This window comes from Eleutherodactylus coqui, chromosome 11, assembly GCF_035609145.1.
Source record: "Eleutherodactylus coqui strain aEleCoq1 chromosome 11, aEleCoq1.hap1, whole genome shotgun sequence".
NCBI lineage: Eukaryota > Metazoa > Chordata > Amphibia > Anura > Eleutherodactylidae > Eleutherodactylus > Eleutherodactylus coqui.
This window is the reverse complement of record NC_089847.1, coordinates 114341933-114365404: the sequence shown is the minus strand read 5'-3', so window position 1 is coordinate 114365404 and position 23472 is coordinate 114341933. Positions and strand designations below refer to the sequence as shown.

At 42.4% G+C, this 23472-nt stretch overlaps 1 protein-coding gene across 12 annotated transcripts in view; it reads right to left on the bottom strand.

The window, feature by feature from the left end:
- The window catches only part of PPFIBP2 (PPFIA binding protein 2), a 157141-nt gene that overhangs the window by 14230 nt on the left and 119439 nt on the right, over window positions 1–23472 (bottom strand). For 8 of the 12 annotated variants that reach the window (XM_066583270.1, XM_066583275.1, XM_066583273.1 and 5 more), the window contains 10 exons: window positions 20996–21064; window positions 20826–20886; window positions 17259–17315; window positions 15600–15741; window positions 14547–14579; window positions 11876–12005; window positions 9870–9998; window positions 8968–9118; window positions 8717–8828; window positions 6497–6585 (listed from right to left, as the gene is read on the bottom strand). In XM_066583270.1, the coding sequence (XP_066439367.1) occupies window positions 6497–6585; window positions 8717–8828; window positions 8968–9118; window positions 9870–9998; window positions 11876–12005; window positions 14547–14579; window positions 15600–15741; window positions 17259–17315; window positions 20826–20886; window positions 20996–21064 (973 nt within the window). The remainder of the gene's footprint in view (window positions 1–6496; window positions 6586–8716; window positions 8829–8967; window positions 9119–9869; window positions 9999–11875; window positions 12006–14546; window positions 14580–15599; window positions 15742–17258; window positions 17316–20825; window positions 20887–20995; window positions 21065–23472) is intronic. The other 4 variants (XM_066583271.1, XM_066583281.1, XM_066583282.1 and 1 more) reach the window with 2 other exon arrangements.

Sequence of the window (23472 nt, the reverse complement as noted above, 5' to 3'; positions counted from 1 at the left end):
TTATATACAGTATATTGGTGCTCAGGATCCTTATATACAGAATTGGAGTATTCGGGTTCCTTATATACAGTGTCTTAGTGCTCAGGATCCTTATATACAGTATCTGAGTGCTCATGGTCCTAAGATACTGTATATAAGGAAAATTGAGCACTCATATACTGTATATGAGTGCTCAGGTTCCTTACATAGAGTATTTGACTGCTTGTATCCCTGTATATGGCATATGAGTGCTCAGGGTCCCTATATACAGTATACGAGTGCTGGGGATTCCTATAGACAGTGTCTGAGTGCTCGGGTCCCTATAGACAGTATTTGAGTGCTTAGGTTCATTGTATACAGTATTTGAGTGCTCAGGGTCCCTATAGACAGTAGCTGAGTGCTTGGGGTCCTTATATATACACACTATATTTTAATGCTTGGGTCCCTATATGCAGTATCTGAGTGCTCGGGGTCCCTATATGCAGTATATTTGAGTGCTTAGGGTCCTTATATACAGCACTCAGGGTCCCTGTATACAATATGTGAGTGCTTGTAATCCCTATAGACAGTGTCTGAGTGCTCAGGTCCCTATAGACAGTATTTGAGTGCTCAGGTCCCTATAGACAGTGTCTGAGTGCTCAGGTCCCTATAGACAGTATTTGAGTGCTCAGGTCCCTATAGACAGTGTCTGAGTGCTCAGTGTCCCTATATACAATACATGAGTGCTTGGGATCCCTATGGACAGTAGCTGAGTGCTTGGGGGTCCCTATATTCAGGGTCCTTATATACACTTTGAGTGCTCTGGTCTCTTATATAAACTATATTTGAGTGCTCTGGTCTCTTATATACACTATCGGTACTGATGTAAATCCCTATGCCCTTCTGCAGTCGGGCACAGTGAGTGGCAGCAGGCATACAGCTATAGCAGCACTTATAGCCCAGCTGATATCGCCCTTGTCAATGTGCATTTTACCCTCGGATGCAAGGTGATTTTTAGGCAAAAACGCCTCTCAGCGCTTCTATGGAATTCAGATCCTGTTGTCTCACCCGTGTCTGAGGATTGGAAGTGTTTCCCATTGATTTCAATGGTAAACCCCGCATCACATCCGTATGCACATCTCACGGCAAGCGAGAGCCATGCGATGTATTTAGGTTCCCATTGAAATCAATGGGCGATAAGTTCTGAGGGACGCAAAAAAAATACGACATGCAACAATTTTTTACCTCGCAGCATCGCTCATGTGTCTGACTCCAACGGGGTTCATATTTGAGAAGGCTTTGTGTGTCTTGCAATGCACGAAAGTCGCGTGAAATTAGCGCTCGTGTAAAACCGGCCTAGTGTGTAGATTTTGACATGGCATTGAAAATGGCCTAACCTGCTGGCAAGTATGCATTTAGACATGCAGATTTTAGTGCAGATTTTGTACAGCGGCAAATTGGATGCCGAAAATGTCTCCCTGCTGAAGTTTCACTCGTCATAACAAATTCAGCTCTGCTACACCTAAACAGATTCATAGGAATATGCCACACAGATCTATTCCATTCCTGACTTCCGTTCTCTGATGTCGCCGCCTCCTGACCGGGCCCTCCAAAAAAAGGAACTTCAAAAACTTTTCAATATACATGGAGAAGTACATTTATATATGAGGTCACTAAAGGGTTACAAACGCGAATCATCCTCCCATAGACAATAACGCAGGGGGTATTTTCATGAGGGCTCTACATATCTGATAGGCAGCAGCTGTCGCCGCTCATCTTTGTAACCCAATTAAAAGTTTCATGTCGTGCGTCTCCTCTATCCAGCATGATATTTCCTGGTAACTCACACCGACCGCGCTGAGCGTCCGCCTTAAAGGGCAACTACATCTATGGAAACCATCTGCAGGTAGCTGCGTACCCGGAGACTTCAGTATACAATATTAGTATTCTGTGTATACGGGGCATATAGAAAGTATTAACACCCCGCCATACACACTGGACCACAGAGGATTCATTAGGTTGTATTGGCCCCAGAGGTAAAGTCCGTGGGCCACAATGTAAAGTCCGCACCCAGCCACCACCTACCATGTGCCATTCACAATACTGTACTAGGATCTATATAGCAGAGCGGCCTTTGACTTGACTCGCTTGGACACTAGGGGCAGGACTCACTGCTACATCGGCACCCTATAGCTACTCCCTGGTCATAAAATATGGCTAGGGCTACACGGCAATATGTGTCGCATGAGACGTCACGTCTAATGACTGCCAATGGTGTCACGTTGCGACCAATGACAGTCGTAGAATATCAACTTCGTTGGATTTTGGTCACAGGTTGCAAGTTACGTGGGACTTTTCCCACTATAGACATCAATGTAAATCACATGAATATGCAACCTTCCTGTGATTTAGCGTTTTTTTGAGAGTCAAATTGCATCTCTAAAAGAGTCGCACAACTTTTCTGCAACCTGCTGAGGCGCAGCACGTGTTGCCGTATAGCCCGGGCCTAAATCTCTACAGTTGTTTAACCCCTTGAGTGGCACGGCCGGAAATTTTCCGGGACGAGCTCCACTGCCGATAGTGATCTAGCCCGGAAGATTTCCGGGCTATGTATCACTATGGGAGCTGCAGAGCACAATGCCATAAGCTGTGACAGTGTGCTCTGCCTGCACAGACCCACAGAGAACAAAGCAAGGGCTTTGAAAAAACAGCAGAAGATGTTGCCGATGTGCCGGCAATCTCCTGCTTCTAAGTTTCCTGCTTTGTTTACAGGTTGCCATAGAGACCATCGGCTTGTCAGAAGCAAGCCGATGGTCTCTGTGGCAGGGAGAGCTGGTGCTCAGCTGTCAGAGGACAGCTAGGTACTAGATCTTACAGCAGAGATCAGAGAAAACCTCCGATCTCTGCTGTGTTAACCCTTTACATGCTGCAGTCTATGTGACTGCAGCATGTAAAGGGCTGTCACTGCAGCATGTAAAGGGCTGTCACCATCGGACCCCCGGAATGTGATCAGGGGTCCTGATGGGTCCCTGTGGAAGTCCCCTAAAGGGACAAAAAAAATATATTTTTTTAAAAAGTTAAAAAATTATAAAAAAAAAAAAATAAAAACACTTGTCTCCCTTTACTTTGTAAAAAAAATCAAAAATACAATCACACATGTGGTATCCATGTGCGTCGTAATGACCCAGAGAAGGAAGTTAATACATTATTTAACTCCTTAATGACATGGCCCCTTTTTTTCTTTTTTTCCCCATTTCTTTTTTTCCTCCCCCCTGTTTAAAAAATCACAACTTGTCCCGCAAAAAACAAGCCCTCAGATGGCCATGTCAATGGAAAAATGAGAAAGTTATGGCTCTTGAGACGCAACTGCAAAATTAGTTGAAATTCAATGATTAGACCATTTTTAAAAACCTGCCCTGGTGGGCACGACAGGGTGGTAGGAAACCCGCCACTCAAGGGGTTAATACAACTAAAGTGTAACTGCACTTTTTAAAAACTTCTGCAGTGTTAGTACCTAAAACCCCAGTGATCAAAACTTTTCACATGTTGCTCTGAGACCCCCGCTGACAACTAAAATGAAGGGGCTGCGGCGCTCACCTGAGTTCTGTGCAACTTCGGCTGTCTTCGCTGTTGTCAGCTCTTTTTGACTGTTGAGGACAGACGCATAGATTTCTATGGAAGTCTATGCATCCATCATCACCTGCTGAGTGGAACCGACAGGCCATGATGACAGCTGGAGAGGCACAGAGCTCAGGGGAGCATTGCAGTCCCTTCATTTTTAGCAGTCAACAGGCATCTCCGTCCCTGAACCCCCACTGATCAAAACTTTTGACGTGTTGCACTGACTTGTCAAAAGTTTTTAAAAAGTCCAGTTACACTATTGTGTAACCCTAAATATTAGAACGGTATCGTTTTTCAGTCTCTGGTTGTCAGTCTGAATGATTCATTCAGAGACAGAAAGCAGAGATTTTTTTAAAAAGTCAGCGGTTATTTGGATAATGCGTTGTGCAGTTTTCCACGAACAGGATAGATTTTATCCTGTGGAGGTAAGAAAGAAAGGTTCCTATTAAATGACAGCAAGCAGAGATCTTAAAAATCTCCAAGAAAGTGATACAGAAAGTACAATATCACATTTTATAACTTTTATCATCAACCAATCAGATCTCCCGGGGACGATTTCCCTTTAAATCCTCCTGGCATGTAGTTGTGTTTATTTTCCAAGGACTCTGAAGAATTTCCACTTCCTGTTGCACATTTTCTCATCCCCCCTGGCTTGTTTATTGGATTACCACAAGCCTTATTTAGTACGGACGCTCTAAGCCTTTGCTTCCTCCACCGCCGGAACGGCTCCTTATGGGCCTCGCCGCAGCACCTGTCTCTGAACCTTGTGAGGAGCGGATCAGATTTTGCCCGTGACTTTATATCCTGGTTACTGTTCATGTTGCCACCAAAATATTTACACTGGTGATAAAAGACCTTCACATGGTGCAAACACTATAGTTCAGTCAGAACGCAGGCTGTCAGGGCATGCTGGGAGTTGTAGTTGCGCAGCAGCCGGAGAGCCGCAAGCTGCTTTACAAATATACAGGCGCAATTATGCATTTTTTTTTACTTTTGTTGCAGAGAGAAAATTAACAAGAGTTGTGCTGCAATCATAAATATGGCCAGCAGGAGGCAGTGTGCCCCATATAAAAACTTTTGTTTGCCTCTGTTTAACTTATTGGTTTGTAACCCTTGAGGACATGGCTGTTTTCAGATTTTTTTTCTTCTGTTTTTGTCTTCCTTTCCCCACTTTCAAAAAAGTATAACTTTATTTTTCCATGATGTAGCGGTCTTCGGGCTTATTCTTTGCGAGTCGAGATATATTTTGTAATGGTACCATTTAATGTACCGAAAAACTTTAAAAACCTTCTGAATACAGTGAGACGAAAAGAAGGTTTCCGTCCAAAAGTTGTGTGACGGTTCATTTTTTGCAGGACGACCTGTGATTTCTATTTTGGCGCACATACGACTTTTTATTACATTTTTTCTTAGAGACAGGGTGACCAAAAAGCGCAATGAGGATGTTGTATATTTTTTGTGTAGTGTAACTAGTATATATTTCATCTGCAGTATAACTGATGTGTTATTTTAATAGAACATTTTTATGTATATGGTGATACCAAATATGTTTTTCTTTTAATTAGAATTATGGAAAAAAGTTTCTCTCGTTTTTTTTTTAACTTTTATTATTTTTTCTAAATTACTAAAAAGAACAGACTTTCTTCTCGCTTAATTTTATAATTAATGTTTTTTAGCCCCCACAGGGGACTTGAACTTGCGATCGGTATATTGCAATAAAATAGTATTGCATTATACTGTATTTTGGCAGGCATTCTATTAAAATGCGCAACAAGCGCGTCTTAATATGCAAACACTCATGGCAGCCCCGGAGGCCTTCTGGAAGCCCCAGGCTGCCATGACACCTGAACAACACCATGTGATCTCATCATGGAGGGGCATTTGGGACATTTCAGTTCCAATTAAATGTCACTGTTAGAATTGACAGTGGTATTTAAATGGTTAACAGCCTCAACTGGAGTTCTGTCCGTTTGCGGCTGTTGCGGGTGGCTGTCAGCTGTCAAAGACAACTGACACCCACTGTGAACGGAGCTTGGCTCTGTACAGTCCCTGGGCACATTCCACGTACATTGGATGACGCCAAGGGGTTAAGTAACATCTTAAAGGGGCTTTCCAGTTTTAAACTCATCTAAAACATGAAGCCCGAAAGCTTTTCTTTTTTTTGCGCACGGGAAATGTGCAGTCATAATACAGAAATGTGAAATCAATGGGTTCTAGTCTCTGCGTATTGCGCGCTCCAATACGTCCGTGTGACGCTGACCCTACAGCTACTTACTATTCTAGCGATGCAGCTGTGGTGCTCGTTGCAAAGCTGAGCTCTGATACCCCGTAATGCAATCAGTTTTTGGTCTATGAATGAGGCATCAAGTAGTGCAGCTGACAGCAAGCAGAGATCTTGAAAATGGACAGGAACTGACAAAATTGCAGAGCTTCTCATTCTTCATTGGAACTGCTCCTTTCTGCAATAGGAGGGTCTTAATAAGACATTATAGAGCAGCCAGGGTGGTCCTGCAACTTCCCGATCAGCATGTGTCCTACTCCCCTACCAAACTCATGGTGCTTGCATTCTACTCAATGGCCAGCAGGACAATGATGGAGAAACTGAGGTTCCATGCAGGACGTATCCTAGGAAAGTTCGTCAGCTGAAGAGCGCAGTCCTGGAAATACTACAAACTTCTGGAATGACTACCTATGTAATTGCCCCATATATTCCCATCAGTTCACTGTAACGGAAACTCCGACTTACAGAGTTTACAGCATGCAGACTACAAACCTACATACAGGATGCAGTCTAATGAGGACTTGTTGTGGGGTCCCAGATCAATGACAGTATGGAGCATCTGTTGACCCCCCCACCCGAGGTCACATGCAAAAACCAGAGAGCTGTAAAACTGCCCGCCTCCACTGAACTCCTTACCACTGTTAAGTATTGCAGCATTCTCCCATCGACTCGGGCTTCATGGAACTGGTCCTTGTACTGTGGCAGGCCGATGTCGTCCAGCCATCCTGATGATAAGGGGACAGTGTTAGAGCGAGCCATGCTGCAGCGGAATCACCATTTGTGAAGCACAACGCCACCCCTCACGTTACTAGGAGACTGAATGCACAGCAGATTCCTGAAAGACGTGCCTACATGGCTAGTGACAATCAAAGCATGGCTACCCAACCCTTCCAACTAAGGATTTTATAGCAGCTTGCAAGTATTAACAGACAACTGGCTGCCGGAAAAAAAAGTCGGTCCCTTTTTAACCCTTTAAGGACCGCCCCTTTTTTCCTTTTAGTTTTTCTCTCCCCACTTTTGAAAAAATTATAACTCTTATTTATCCATTAACGTACCATTTTGGGGTACATACACCTTTTTTGATCACTTTTATTGCGTTTTTTTGGGAGGCAAAATGAAAAAAAAATAAGCATTTCACCCCTGAGTTTTTAGGGCTTTTTTTAAACGCTTTTTGCCATGCAGGATAAAAAGAGTCATAACAAATATGTGGGATTTAAAAATTTTTTTATGCTAATATGGGAAAAAGCACAAAAAAGGGTTTTTTTTTACATTTTTCTTTTTTTCTTTACATTATTTTTATATTTTATTACACTTTTCATGTCCCTGTGGGGGACTTACAATATAGCATCTATGATCGCTAAGATAAGGCATTGCCGGATGCCTGTATCTGGTGTCCTGTTGCAACCAGCCGGGCTCTCCGCACTTTCATCGTGAGAGTCTGAAGACGTCACAGACGGAGCGCGCTCCCTCTGTGAACCCTTTATATGCCGCAATCTACATCTATGTGGATCGTGGCAGGGTAGGGGTTAACAGTGCGGTTCGCTGCTTTGATGCATCCCTGCTGTAGGAGCGGGGGGGGGGGGGGGGGCGGCTATCGGTGACAGACGGCTCCCACTGCTGGATAGTGTGGGATCTATCCTGATCTCGCGCTATCCACGGGGCGTAAGTGTACGCCCTGTTGCGTTAAGTACCCCCTGCCATGACATACATTTACGTCCTGTGGCGGGAAGGGGTTAAGAAACCTCATGCATGCATGGTTGGAATTTGCTGTAAAGACTAATTTCTTAACAGTTACTCATAAATGGAAAATGCCCCTCAACGACTAAGTTCTCCATCGCAACCATTTTACTTCTTGCTCTAATGCAGCAAAAGAAAAAGAACGAAGCAACTTTTAAAATAGGTTTTGATTTAAAAGATTCTACCGTTTTGTGTATACAGCTCCTATGCGCACGCATGCGTATAGATGGTTACAGCCCGATCCTGTAGTCATAGTCCCTTACATCTGTCCCCTTTGTATTGTTAACTTACCACATGTATGTCAGCAAGACGTAGCGGACAAACGGAAGCAAGAATAAATGCTTAGAAGCTGTGTACACCAAACAGTAGGAGACCCAAAACTTTTTTCAAAGTTGCTTCTTGTTCACTTTAGATCCATTGGAGCAATGACCGTTATTGTACAAGTATTCATACTCTTTAAAGGTAGTCTATCACCTACTATAAGCACTAAGTTATCATGCTTATAGTTTAGGTGTTATGAAGTGTCATAGACTGGTAGAGTTGGAAGGGACCTCCAGGGTCATCAGGTCCAACCCTCTGCTCAGTGCAGGATTCTGGGGAGCCTTTTTGCATACCCACCCAGCTCAGTGTTCTTGCGGTGTACCCCTGGGGAAGTCAGCATATGCATAGCAAGCTTGACATTTTGCGTGCACTCTCATAGAGATGAATGGAAATGCATGTGCACAGTGTTGGGTATACTAATACATCACAGACTGAACATGAGTCAGTGTGATGCAGCAGCAAAAAAGGCAAACACAATTCTGGCATGTGTTAACAGAAGCAAACTTTTTGACAGCAAGGGTGATCAATGAGTGGAACAGATTGCCATGGGAGGTGGCGAGTTCTCCTTCAATGGAAGTCTTCAAACAGAAGCTTAGATGATTTAGGGATACTGCATTAAGCAGAGGGTTGGACCCGATGACCCTGGAGGTCCCTTCCAACTCTACCAGTCTATGATTCTACGCTTACTGACTTTGCCAAGCGATCGGGTGAGTGAGACACAACTCCGCAGACTCCCCACCACCTAAACTATAAGCATCATAACTTCACTTTATGTCTAAAAAGAAAAAATACACTTACGCGTCACCCACACGTGATCCAGTTGCCCTGATTTTTCATCTTTTTTGGAGCTGATGGCATTGACGGCCAGCTGAAGCTTCTTTCTGTGCAGCGGATGTTTTATGCCAAGTTCCTTTAGTTCATGACAAATAAATACAAGTAAATGATTCAATCCGCATTCTAGGATGACATAATATTGGGCAGTCGTGCCCATAATGACAGGGTGCTGCAATACACCCACTGGACATAGTTTTATGCGCCAGTTTTCTCACCTTTTCCAAGCTCTGGGGTGTGGCCGTTAGTAATGTGTGACCCGAGCTTACCCATTGCCGGGCAAAAATGACATATTGTCCCAAGCCAAAGTCTTCCAACCAATTACAGACCTGCTCATTACTCCACTGAGCGAAAGGAGCGTTATAATCACTGTAAGGAAACAACATCCTATAGTTATAATACATTATATTACAGAGCATGCACTCGGCATCAAGGACTAGTCGTAGCCATTAGGGATAAACTGAAAAATGATAAAGCCAGATGCAGATCATTGAGGTCCTTGGAAAAAGAGGCCCATTCCAAGTCTGTGCCCAACAGACGTGATGTTGCAAGGACTGCTGGTCCGGAGCCCCATCCAGCGTGCCTTCCCTTGGCTTATAAGGGAGATGGAATAAATCCCATCTCCCTTATTTGCATATTACCCAGAGGAGCGTGCGTGGCCATTTGAGTCTCCTCACTTAGTTTATAGTATATAGTTGCTCTCCCTAAGGAGAAAGAGCGTTTCTGACCCCTGTCCCAGGCCTCTCACTAGCAAAAGCCAGACTCCTACTGTACACTGATGATGGGCAATAACCCGGAAACAGCTGTATGTACATGGAGTCTGGCTTTGCTTTTGATTCCCAGTCATTGTAACAAGACTTGTATAAAAAGTCCCACTTTGACTCGAAGGAATGCTGCCTTTCAATAGGTGGCACTGTGGAGGAGTTATTCCATCTCCCTTATTTGCATATTACCCAGAGGAGCGTGCGTGGCCATTTGAGTCTCCTCACTTAGTTTATAGTATATAGTTGCTCTCCCTAAGGAGAAAAGAACGTTTCTGACCCCCTTCCCTTGGCTTACACATGGAATGGACATATACGGTATACTGCACATTCTATATACAGGACTGTGTGATAATTACCTGTTTTTGTTACAAGGATCCTTTGTCCTGGAGAGTCTCGGGCCCGCGGTAGCTCTCATTCCCCCTCTTTTAAATTCAGACAATCCTAATTCATCTGTATTGAAATTCCCTGAAGGACTTCTCCTTATTCTGAAATGTAGAATGCATTTACATTGGCTCCTTGTTATATATTAATATAGCCCATACATATTCAATATACTTTTTTACCCAAGCTGTAAAACACAGTGTTGTACTACTTTACTACATCAACCGATGAACATACCTACATACAACGGATCTACATAAATAGCACTTATTGAATATATAGTATGTATGTATGTAGCTACCAAAATCTCCATCCCCAACAAACAAGTGCAGGTTCATGCGGTTGAAATCTGTCAGCAGAATATTGCCACCCATTATAGTAGTCTGCAATCTCCATAGGGTGCAGCAGAAAAAGATCAGGAGGTTGCAAGAAAACTAGTGGGAATACTATCATAATGCTCACAAGGGAAGAATTAAAGGAGTATTCTGGTAATTTAAAGTCATGCGGATCGGTGAGGACCTGACCCCCATTGATCCCAAAAAAATGTTTTCCCGGTGTGCCCCTGCATTTGGGCAGCAGTGGTTACTCATGAACGCCACCGTGCCATTCACTTCAATGGAGATTGCTGAGCACTTGAACATGACTATCTTCTTAGTCTCATTGAAGAGAATGGTGCAGTGGTGCAGATGAGCAACCACTGCTGCCAAAGTTTAGGGACATTGGGGCAATTTCTCTGCATTGGTGGGAGTCCCGGTGGCCGAACAACCAACGATCAGCAAACTATTCCCTATTATATTACGGAACACCCTTTTAAGTCCGGCCTACTATCATACTATAGAACATTTGCCAGAAGTGACCAGGGGTCTGGAACTGATTATGCAGAAAATTCCAGAAAATGTCATATCCTAAAATGAGACCACCACTCCTTGAGACCGGCATTATAATATACTGTATTATGTACAACCTCATAACGGATTAGGATTTTTTTCTAATCCTGGACAACCTCCCATGGAGTCCTAATTTTCCCCAGAAACAGCGCCATTCTTGTCCATGGGCCAAGTTTGGAATTGCAACTCAGCCACATAAACGTGACCTCACACAGCCCATGTAATTGGAGTGATTTCTAGTAAGAAGTAGACCCCAAATCTGAACGACCCCTTTAATACGCATATACATATTAAAATGGGAGGTATGTGCCCATTGTCAGGATGTGCTGCTGGGATCTGTTGTACTATGTGTTTAATAGCAGCACATCTCACAGGTGGGGTGAATGATAGAGCCAGCTGGGTGTGGTGATCTCCTGCTAGCCAATCCCCTGGGTCCGAGCTCACATATAAACCCAGCTCCTGTCAGTGTCTATCTGGGTTCCAGGGCGAGCAGTCATGTTACTTCTTGTTCTGTGACCTGTGTCTTGCTGGTTCCTGTCCGTTTGTACGTTTATTTTCTGTCAGTTTTGTGTCAGCTTGCTGTATGACTTGCGATCTGTGTCCTGTCCTGTTGCAGCTTGCTGTGTGAACTGTGTCCAGTGCCGCTGGACTCCTGGTTAGTGTAGGGACTAGCAGTATAACCAGGAGCCGTGAAGTGGCCTGCTAGCTTCCATGTTTTGTACCAAATGTCAACTAATACCTGGAATTTATATATATAGCTTACTATCTGCTATTAGTGGCTGCATTTTGGCTGCTGTATGCAGTTTTTTCTGGCTCTGTGTTCTGTCCCTGTCATGTGGCATGTGCATGGTTCCTAGGAGCAGCTAGGGCCCAGAACCGAAGACCGCTGGGCCGCCCTTTATTGGGGCGATGTCCCCGCTCAGGTAGGGCCATGTCATCCTCCCTGTAGCACAAGAGCCAGCTGTCGGAAACCTGTGTGTGTACCCGTGCGTATCCGGTTTCTTGGTCACGATCATGTAGGCTCCCTGCTTAGTTTGCCCACACGATCGTAACACCCATATCTATAGCACAATGAAAAGGAAATAGAAACTTACTTTCCCCAGAACTTTTTGATGCCTTTTGGGCTCTTCTTGCCCTCAGTGGAGAGCGGAGAGTGAGGCCCAGGGTCAGTCCCACTTGAGGAGAGGTCATTAAAGGTGATATCCAGGTTGTTCTCGGTTTCACCTGTTTGATAAAATACATGGTTCAAATGAAAAGTATAACTGAAATTACCAATAAAATAGTCCTGGAGTGACTGTGCCCATAGAAGGAGCAGGCTATAGGCAGCTCATGCACATCAATCATATTCTAGCATTCACAAAGAAACCGCAGTGGAAGTGGCATCACCTGACCAGTAGCACTACGCAAACTACAGCCCGCCATGACAGCTCTGGAGTGTAGGGTGTGTCCTTATGGGTCTATTTGAGGGTACGTTTAGATGTGTTACATATTTCTGTAGAACATTTCTGCACTTAAAATCTGCAACAAGTTACAGTATGGAAGTGGATGGGGTTTTAGACAGAGCAAGAAAAAATGAATTTCGAAAATGGACTTGTCCAACATGTGGACTTTTCAATTTTTGCCAAGGATTTTATTTTTTGAAACCAAAAAAGGGTGGAATTTCTAGTAAATCTATAGAATTCTGAAATGTCAAGACAAACATTAACAAAAACAAGGGTCACTAAAAACTAAAGTATGTACATAAATATTGTATTCCTAGCTGAGAAATACTTGGCCCCGGAACGGGCAGAGTCTGCCAATAACTCCTTGTTAAGTGAAAGCCAACACCTGGCACATAGAGATGGGTCTTACTGAAGTTTGGAGAACATCTAGGAGGTGTTACTGGCACCAAAGAGCGGTCATTAAGGTCACTGGGGGCAACAAACAGTAAATATAAAATCACAGGGCTCTATATGAAAACGGGGACATGGGGCAGTTCACATGGGCATATTTGTCAATCTACATAAAGCGTTAAAGTGTAACCGGACTTTTGAAAAAACTTTTGACATGTCAGAGCAACACGTCAAAAGTTTTGATCAGTGGGGGTTCAGGTGCTGAGATCCCTACTGATCGCTAAAATGAAGGGGAGGCAGTGCTCATTTAAGCTCTGTGCCCCTTTGGCCATCTTCACTTCCTGTTGGCTCCTCTTGACAGCTGAAGATGAACGTATAGATAAACAGAAGTCTATATGTCCATCTTCAGCTTTTGAGATGAGCCGACAGACAGCTGAGGTGGCACAGCGCTCGAGTAAGCACTGCAGTCTCCCCATTTCAGCGATCAGCGGGGGTCTCAGCATTTATACCCCTACTGATCAAAACTTTTGACGAGTCGCTCTGACATGTCAAAAGTTTTAGTGCAGCTACTCTTTAGGAACTTTGAAATATGTTGCATAACTCATGTTGTATTGATCCTGTGCCATTATAGTCACAATTCTGCAAGCTTTGGAGCTGGAATGTCACATCTTTGCTTTCTGGATTGGTGCTTGCATTGAGATGGTTTCATTGATTTGTATATGAGACAATGTATGATCTTCTGATATAGTAAAAAAAAAAACGAACTTTCCCATTGCATTGTATCTCAGCTAAATTGTTAGGGGTGTGTCTGACAACAAGCTTGCCAACTGTTTCCAGTACCAACTAGCAGAATTGTGAATGCAGCTCTAGAAAAGTTTGACGTCTATCACAGTAATGGTGTGGGTAAAGAAAATGGTTGTGATGCTGTACTTACTTCCATGCGGTGCTCTTCAATTATCTTTACTGTCACCACACTCAGAAATGCACACCGAGCAGATATCCATGCACATTCTCCTTTTAAAATCCCCCAGTAATCCAGAAATAGTTTAAAACCAAACATGCTTCCATGGTATAGGAGGCTTTATCCTCACACTTTAAAGCAATCCTTCGGTCCTGGACAAAGATGGTTGCAACGTACATTAGTATGCATCATTAGTCTAAGACACTACATCTGCTGTGATTGGCGGTATTGCCCACGTGGGCAGCACTTGTCAGTGAGAGCAGCATGTAGCGCCTTGGACTACCTATGCATATTAATGTATAGTGTGCATTAGGAAGTCAGAGGCGCAGAGTGGCCATCTTTGTTTGTCCAGGACTGGAGGGTCGCTTTAGCATGACCACACTTCTCAATGAAAAACTGGGGCTACATAGTCCAAATCTCATTCTAGTGACATGACTAGGCCAGTTTCAGATTATGAGTAGGGTTCATTCTCTACTTAGGGTTGTCGGACTGGCATACTAGAGTACCAGAGGATCTGACAAAGGGTCCTAAAGGTCTAGCAGAATATAACCGCATTTGGAGGTGACTTTAGAGCCAATCAATTGCCACTAGGATCTTTTTCTTATTGACTAATTAACAAATAACCTGTGTGTGCCATGATAGCAACCAAGAGTACATCACGATTTACAGTAGACATTGTACATGTTCTGCATGGATGGAGGGAGTAAACTTGGAACCATTCCCTCTGGTGGACCCAAGGTACCCTAGTTTGACATGATCTCTAGGTCAACCCAATTTTTTTAGCCATCCATAATAGATGCAACCCGTTGTAAATGTAAATGTAAATGAAACTAGTTTTCTCAAGCACACAATGTCTAAACATAGAGAAAAGTCGAATGAAGTCTGAAGGTTGCATCAAAGAAGACCGGTGATGCCCGCTGAGGTCAGACATACATCATACGCATGCGGTGTTATCCATTACAGGTACAATACCTATCACTGGGGCACTGGCACTTCTGATGATATCTTCAAAATCAATCCCAAAAAAGCAAACAAACAAAAAGAAGTAAAATGTGACATTACATAAACTGAAGGGAAGTGGAATCCAGGAAAGTAAAGCTGAAAGGTAACGGAGATGGCTGCTGGGTCGAGAAACAATTCCAAGGAACTTTATATTACATGAAGATGCTATTACTGTCCAAGTGTATCAGAGGAGGCTAGTAATAAATCAATCGAGTGAGATAAAAAATGGCTTAAACACTTTAAGAGTATATCTCCTGGTCCCCTCTAAAATTAAACAAATTTATACTTACCTAGGAACTTTACTTCCAGCCTTAGCACTGGCAGAAGTCTACTCTTGCCACTTAGTCACCAGGGATAGGAAGTAAAGGTCCTAAGGGCAAGGCACCACTGGTATAGGAAGTATAACATCTAGATCTCTACTTTAGTATGAAGATCTTGATATGTCACCTAGATGGATTAAGCTTTATGGAAGGCGGTAAGTACTGGTATACTACAACCACGGATGCTTATATGGAGCCCAACAAGAAATTGGCCTAATTCAATTCCTTTATCCTAATGGGCAGTGTGAGCATGCCAAGGAATCCCTTTGAGCACACACATAGCAACATAGCATTAAGGCCAAGTGTGACCGAGCACCAGCAAATTTTCTTGACCCCCGTAAGGGCCATCTTGATTTTGCTCTATAGGAACCATCATTAGGTTTTGTTCACATCTACTTTGCCTTTTCAGTTTTTTTATGTCATCATAAGGACATAAAAAAAAATTATGGAGAACTGGACCATCACATGATGAACACTAACAGTGCCAGGACTTGTCGGGTTCTATCTTGCACGATGCACAATTTCTTTCCAACAAATTTGACAGAATCTGCGACAGAGTCCTAACAGAGCCCGAGACAAGACTATTGTCCATTATCAGTTGTAATGGATTTATGGGTACCTGGAGACATGAACTGCATATGATAAAACCTGATCTGTAACATATAACATGGTAACAGTTGTATAGTCATGGCCATTCACTTACACAAACTCTGGATTCCATTGAGTTCACTGTTTATGTGTAAAGCATTCTGGGACGCAGGTTTTCTGTAGCCATCATGGGACCCATTCGGAGTGGAGCGAGACAGTTTTCCTGGTAAGGTCTGGTACCTTGGATCTACTTTACTCTGACATGGACAAATAAATAGGTCATTTAGAAGAGGCACTGGTTAGAATGGATATAGAATATTATACCACAATGCAGAATTGCATGCCTAATGATAAAGGCGGACCATCACACACTTTCTCATTAATACATTATATATATAGCCTTGATACAGGGGTGTCAAACTCATTTTTACCGAGAGCCACATCAGCCTTACGGGTGCCTTCAAAGGGCTGATTGTAATTGTAAGACTGTATAGTAATAGGCTCCCCCATATTGGCCTTAGTAGTAAGTGAGCCCTATAGTGATCCCAATAAAAATGATTACCTCCCCCATAGTGACCCCAGGAATAAGAGTGAATCCCATAGTCGAAATGGATGGCGACAGATATGCTTAAAGTCCGTGGACACTACTAAATCAATATTTTTCACTGCATTTTATCTATATTGTGGTAAAAAAAAATAAATTTGCAAGCGTTACTAAAAATTGTTAAGAGTCTGTCTATTGCAGCTCCCATGTATTCCAATACATTGCAAGCTGCTTCATGCCCTTGTATGTCAATTTTGGCAGTGGGCTCTGGTAGTTCTGTCTCCACCTCTCCTAAGCTAAATTCCTAACACCTAAGCAAAATTCCAATTAAAGTTGATCAATTTGGTTGGAGAATTGATTGCACCCTACCCCCCCCCCCCCCCTCCCATCCCATCCCAAGTCTTTGTCAGGTGGAAGTATGGTTTAATCTGCAGATGACACTGTGGAAGTCATGGTTACAGCACATGGTTTTGGTAGTCTTGTACTCCAAAACAAGACCACTTGCAAGTTGGTGACTCCAGCTAAGGGCGACATGGGAAGCGGAGAGAGAAAGTTGGTTGGAAATTTCACCAAAAGCGATTTCCTATCCATGTTAAGACTAGTACAGGGAATAAGGTGGCAGAACATGACAAGGCTCCAAAAGAACACCAAGGGGAGAATTCCTGTGCCATGCTCCACCCCTCAGTCGCTACACGGCATCAGTTTTGCCCAGGGTGTTCCTTTAAGCTATTTTTATGATCATAAAAGCTACAAAAAAGGAGAAGTGTTACAAAATATTGTTCATATTGCTTGATCTTGTGTCGTAAGAATGCTTTGTCAATTCTGTCATTATCGCAGGCCAGTACATGTCATGATTAAGGGGCCCATATGGCGCAGCGCTGAACCCCTATCTCCCCTAGTACTGATACAACCACTATCCCCTTCTGCCTTTTTGTCATATCGGCAGGCCAGGCCCAAGTGGGTGCACTAGCAACATAGATGGAAGGGGGTTGTGATTTCATAAAGGGGCATCTGTTTTCGACAACTACAAATGACAATATCTCTGCTGTAGAAGTAAATATATTTGGTTATACTCCATTAACACCCGTTATTTTTCATGATTGAATTAGTATGATGAAGGTGAGCAACAATACAGGCAGGCGTGATGTAGATAGTTATTTTGCAAAATACAAAAAAAATAACACATACGTTTCATTAATAAGACAAGAAGTTTTAATAAAGTTAATATACCTCAGGTGTTACAACAGGCTCTGTTACTACAGGCTCTGAGATTTCCCCATCAGCATGCTACACAGTGTCAAGACATGAAGAAAAAAGTAACAAGACCAAACTGTTAGTATTGTGCACAAATGGATTGTAGTGACTGGTTAGAATAAGAAATACAACTTCAACGCCATTTATCCCATTTATGCCCCATGAGATAGATATAATTTCATGTGATTATGATATAATGTACATTCATTGTATTGTGATTACAGTAATTTACAAAAGAACCCAAAAAATGCTACACTACCGGAATCTACTTCAATTGCCTGTTTAACTAAGGAGGAACACTGGACCTTATAGGTCTCAGGTTTTCAGATCTCATGCCCCTCTCCACCAAAGGTGTTCTACAAGGACTGTGACTGTAACAAGCGGGCTTAGTCTGCGTCAAACCTGTCATTAGGATTCTCGATTACGGACTGTAAGAGCAGTGAGACTATGGAACCCTCTGCCTGAGGACGTGGTGATGGCGATTTCAATGAAAGAGTTTAAGAGAGACCCGGACACCCTTCTTGTGCATTACAATAGTCACTGATTACTTCAGAAGGGTAGATCATCCAGGGATTATATCGATTGCCAGTCAGGAAGGAATTTTTTCCCCCTTAATTGGGGAATATTGGCTTCTATCTCACTGGGGGAAAGATAGGCTGAACTGGATGGACATGTTTTTTTTCAGCCTAACGTACTATGTTACTATGGTTCTCAGAGCAGGCTAATTAGAAAGAGGATGGTCTATCCCGGCTTTCACACTTTTCCATGCTCCTGGTTCAATGGCGAACCATTAGTGATTTCTTGGCAATTCAGAACTGTGTCCATTTTTGTACATTGCCGATTAACCAAAACTTCCAGATTACCAGAACTCAAATCCAGTCCTTAAATATTCTGAACATGTCATGTTTTTGGGATTTCCAAAATACTATACAGGTGAGAAAGGCCCTTGAAGAAAAAGCCCTGCTCTTGAGATCCAAGAAAGAACACTGGACCTCAAGAGCAGGACCTAAAAATACAGGTCTCAAGACTTCAGATCTCATACCCCTCTCCACCAAAGTTTTTCTACATGGACTGTGACTGTAACAAGGGGGTTTCCTTTATGTCAAACCTGTCATCAGGATTATAGATTATGGACTGTAGTATAAGAATTTAGGTGGACAGGATGAATCGTAGACAGGAGTAAATGGCTTGGGGTAATGCCACATATATCCAAAGTGACTAAAACTGTTCAATAATAATGAACATAGCATGCTGCTAGTCACATAACAGTTGGTTTAGGTAAATATTTAACACCGCATTGCCCGACATAAAAAGAATATTTTAATGACCGGAATGATAATGCACAAGAGACAATTATTCCCCTCTAACAAAATAGCTATTCCTCGAACTGTTGTTGACTGAACACTGAAGAGTGAATACTGTGCGTCTCTTGTGTATTTAGAGAGTTCTCCTACTTACAGAAGCTGACAATTAGAATTATACATATCGCCGCTAAATTTGTGTTAAAAATTTTAAGCATCTGTACAAGAAGCCTCTCTCAATCAAGCGAGAGAAGATTTAAAGTGGAGATTTGAAGGGGTTAATTGCTTATCACCACAAAATCTTAATGGTGGTTTCTTGAGGAGGTCTCAGGTCTTCCTACTATGGGTAATATTAATCTTATTGGGGTATATTCACTTAGACTGGTGTTTTAGATGCCAGTCTTAAGTAATGGTGATGCTGCTGTAACGCGTACCTAATGTATTAGGAGGCACAAGCCTCTTAATGCAGTTGGCGCATCTCTCAGGCCCTCTGTCAAATATATGCCAGTTATGTGTTGGCACAGGTTTAAGCTATAATTTACAGCAGTTTCTGAAGTATACTAAACTGATTGGCTTGCAAAGGCCCCAACCCCTTTTTTCTTAGCCACACACTTTTAGAAAAGTGGTGGAGGTTGGCATAAAAAGGACAAAAATGTCAAATTATGGCATGCACCATGATTTGTGACTCTTGTACGCCTGACGTACAGGACATAGTAAATATGCCCAATTGTCTGCATGATGTACGGTCATGATCCAACTGGTGTCCTGTATAAATAACCTTCGACTACATATTACAAAATCCAATGGAGAGATTAACTAAAATAGTAGAAGAGTTAGATAAGAATGCCACTGCATGTAGACAATGACGTTGTCATAGAGTTGAGGGGAAAAAAGGCAATAAAAACTTTGAGAAGGCCTGAAGAAGGAGGTTCTTCCTCCTTTTGGTTCATGTCAACCTTACTTTCTTTGTGGAGTGGGATCATGATCCAACCTGTTCTCTGTATATTAGAAGTATTTATCTATGCAGTGGATGGGGTAGATCACAATATCGCTCTATGCAGATGATGGGGATGTCATGAACCGGAGGAAGCAGGGAGGACCAAGGCTCCACCAGTAAGATTATAAACGGTTTCACTCAACATAACAAGCCTTTTTTCTAATGAACCTGGGCCAAACTGTCCAATGGAGAGTGAACAGATTATATAATGGTTGAAGGACCATGTAATAAATGGTGGAGCTGAATACAAGAGAGCAAGAGATGGTTTTTGTTATTGGCTCTCTACTCCGGCTAGTAGAGGAGTGTTCCAAGTTGAGGGTTTCCTTCTATGGTGCCTAATAGGGCAAATGGATAGGTATTGCCTTAGTTTCAGATTGGAGTTTCACTTAAAATTAACTGTAGTCATATGTAGAGGTTTTTTGCAAAAAAAAGCACATATTGTTGTTAAATCTTTAAAAACATGAGATCAAAATAAGTAGATGCTGCGTACTGCAAACAGACATGCAGGAAAATCTGTCCCCCACCAGTCAGCAATTAAGATATTTATTAGAAGACATGCACACAGCTTACTTATTACACATAAGAATCTGTAAGGGCAAGATACAATGTGCCAGTATCTGAATCATGCAACCTCCTAATACTTTTCCCCATAATCTCATATTCCCTTTCACAGATGGGTCTGGCTTTTCCGGATTATACCGTTCTCAGAACCCGCATTGCATGTTGATATTTAAGGATTAATAAGTGAAATTAGAATGACTGATGATAAAATTTTATGCAGCATATGTATTGGATTTGCTATACCTATCTTTGCTAAATTCTAGCTCTTACCTAACCCAATTTCTAACCTGTACAGTAGTATCGTAATTTAATTTGCAGATTTAAGTGGTAGATGATCTTGGCCTTATGATGTTGGATCTCACAGACCCATTTCTTCTGTCATCACTAGAACCTGTTATTACCACTGAGTGTACATCTATCTTGTATGATATTTAGGAACTGCCATGGGGTCCAGAATCATGCCTGCCTTTCATAGGCTCATTCCCTTTAAATTCTTTTTACTGAAGTTAAACTGGCTTTTACTCAGTGGTTTATATCACATTTGTAATTTGCTATATATCCTGAATTTGGTTAATATGGGTTCTAGAATATTTTCTGCAATAATTACCTGATTACACAGAACTGGATGACTTATCTAAATGAGAATCTGCTCTTACATTGTTTATGTTTATGTGATTATTGTACCTTTTCCGTAGATCCACTTTGCAAATCTTCCAAGCTCGTGGACAGATGTCGGGGATGGACTCTATTTAAGGAAAACACAGCCAGAAACATTCAACTTTTCCTAAAGAGTCTTCATAAATAGTAACATCATTTCACAGATTGGGTTACTTTGCCAGCAAAGGATTTCTCACCTATTCTTGTGCTCTACGTTTTCTTCTTGCGGTGAGTTCGTATTTTCAGGAGGATCGGGTGTGCCAATCCTGTCAAATATTACAACCAAGGTTTTGATGTTTGGACTTTAAATAGGCAACTCTTGATCACTAATAGAGACAACACCACAGTCTGGTGCAGACAGATCATTGAACAATGTTACAACTTCACAAGTCATGAGACCCAGGACATTTCCCAAGTCTGGCCCTGTGCCACAATGGTCCCCTAAAAACATATGTCTACCATTGACAACCATTTTGTTGTTTTTTTTATCTAAAATTTAAAAAGACATATTAAAGTCTGAGATCTATTTTTCTGATAGACCTCTAAATCCCCTCTATAGACACAGATTTAAAGAGAAAGTGTATTCAGAAAAAGATTATTCTTTAAATAAAGTTTTTACATTAAACATTTTTATAAAGTTGTTGGTGATTTTTTTCCGTGTCACAATCTATATTAATCTATATTTTTTTAAAAATCGTAATATCATGCAGTTTTCATTCTAACCACTAAAGCCCTGATCATTAGATCAGGCGGTTTGCACAATTGAGCTGTGTGAACGCATGTAATGAAACACTAATCAACTATAAATCGGTCTTCCATGCAGACCTAAAAGTCATCTTTGGTCTTTACCTGCCTCGTTCTGTGTAAACAGGCTGTCGTTCATCTATGAACGATGGTCTGTACTGTGAATGGAGGCTGGTGGGCCGAAACAATCCCCGGCCCGCCCAGCCTACCATCACTGAGCGATGATTGCTCCAGTGCTTTTCTCTGGCATGGCTGTCGGGCACTGAAGTGCCTAACAGTCCTGTGTGAAAGAGGCTTAAGTCTAATAATAGTCTGACACTTCCTGATATGTAGAGAAAACTTTTCAGCAGTAATCTCATTATCACAGGCAAGATTACAATGAAAGTGGATACCCATCTTTCCATAACATAGGAGCCATGTGGATCTGCTCAAGGGAATTCACTTTGCTGGTGGTGACAATGGTAACTCTTTAAGGGACTGGTGGAAAAAAATTACCAACACCTTGCCATGTGAATGACAAGTTTGCAAGCTCAATGCTGCTAGTGGGTTATTTGTCCACATTGGAACAAGTTCTGGAGCAAGTTCACCAAAGTGTAACCTGGACAACCACTAGCAATCCACTTCAATAGCTCCATCCCCCGGCCATGCTCATGGTGAATCAGTGCCTGGCCCACCGTTTCATCTGCACACTGTTCAATGCACAGGTCACAAAACATGCCTAGAACACTCTCATAGTAGTCAACTGGTCCCCTTCAGTCTTTGGTTCATAAGGCTGTGGTACTGTATAGGAAGTGTCAGACTGTTATTAGCCTTAGCGGCTGGAGTGAAACTGCAGGATTTTAGAATTCCTGTTTAATACACAGTGACATTAAAAATGTAAAAAAAAAAAAGAAAGAAAAAGTTTAATATAAAAAAGCCCATTTTTGGATGCCACGATGCCTTTAAAGGGGTTTTCCTAGTCAAGACATCTATTCCCTATCCATAAAATAGGGAATAAATGTCTGATCACTAGGGTCAGACTGCCAACGATCCCAACGTCTGCGCACCCCAAGTTCCCCACCTGAATGGAAAAGTAGCACATTTGCATGACCACTTTGCTATTCACTTTTATAGGGACGGAGGAGAATAGCCAAGTGCATTGATCTCCCTTCATCCTATAGTGAAGAGAAAAGAGTAGCCCCAGCGGTTGGATCTCAGTGATCAGACATTTATACCCCAATCTTTGGATAGAGTGTCAATGTCATTAGAAGTACAACCCCTTTAATAACCATGTACATAGTAAGCTCCCCCTAGTGGCGTGGCTGAGTGTAGAACGCATGTTATTTTTTAACCTCTGACTACGCAGGAGATTTGGTGCTCTGCATCAGTAAAACAAAATAATCTCTATATTGGGTAGGGTGAACTCTAGGTGTCAGCAATGAAAAAGCTGGTGTGATATAGGTTAGGTATATAAGACAGCCCAGAGTGTTGTACGTAACTTGGCTCAATGTTAGCAGCCTTTGTGGTTACAATTTCACATTCAGTAAAAACATTATGCAACGCAGAACCGCGCCGTTCTGTTTTAATTAACTACAGAATAAGACGACATGGCTGTTTGTCAAGATACTTAGCAGAACTGTAATATAAACATACAGCAATCTGGCAAGCTCACAGCAAATATCTTTCCTGCAACGTGGTTTAATGTTGGCAATTCACAGCCAGATCCAACACCTAGGCTGACCATGTTAAAGGGGTCATCCCAAAAATGACCTTTATTGCCTATCCATAGGACAGGCAATAATAGTCTGATCGGTAGAGGTCTTACCGCTGAAACCCCCACCAATACCAAGAATGGTGGTCCCATGATCTCCCCATTCTCCTCAACCCCCCAGTGAGGAGACTGAATGGAGCGGCAGTTGTGCAGTGTGGCGCTGCTCTGTTCATCTTTGAT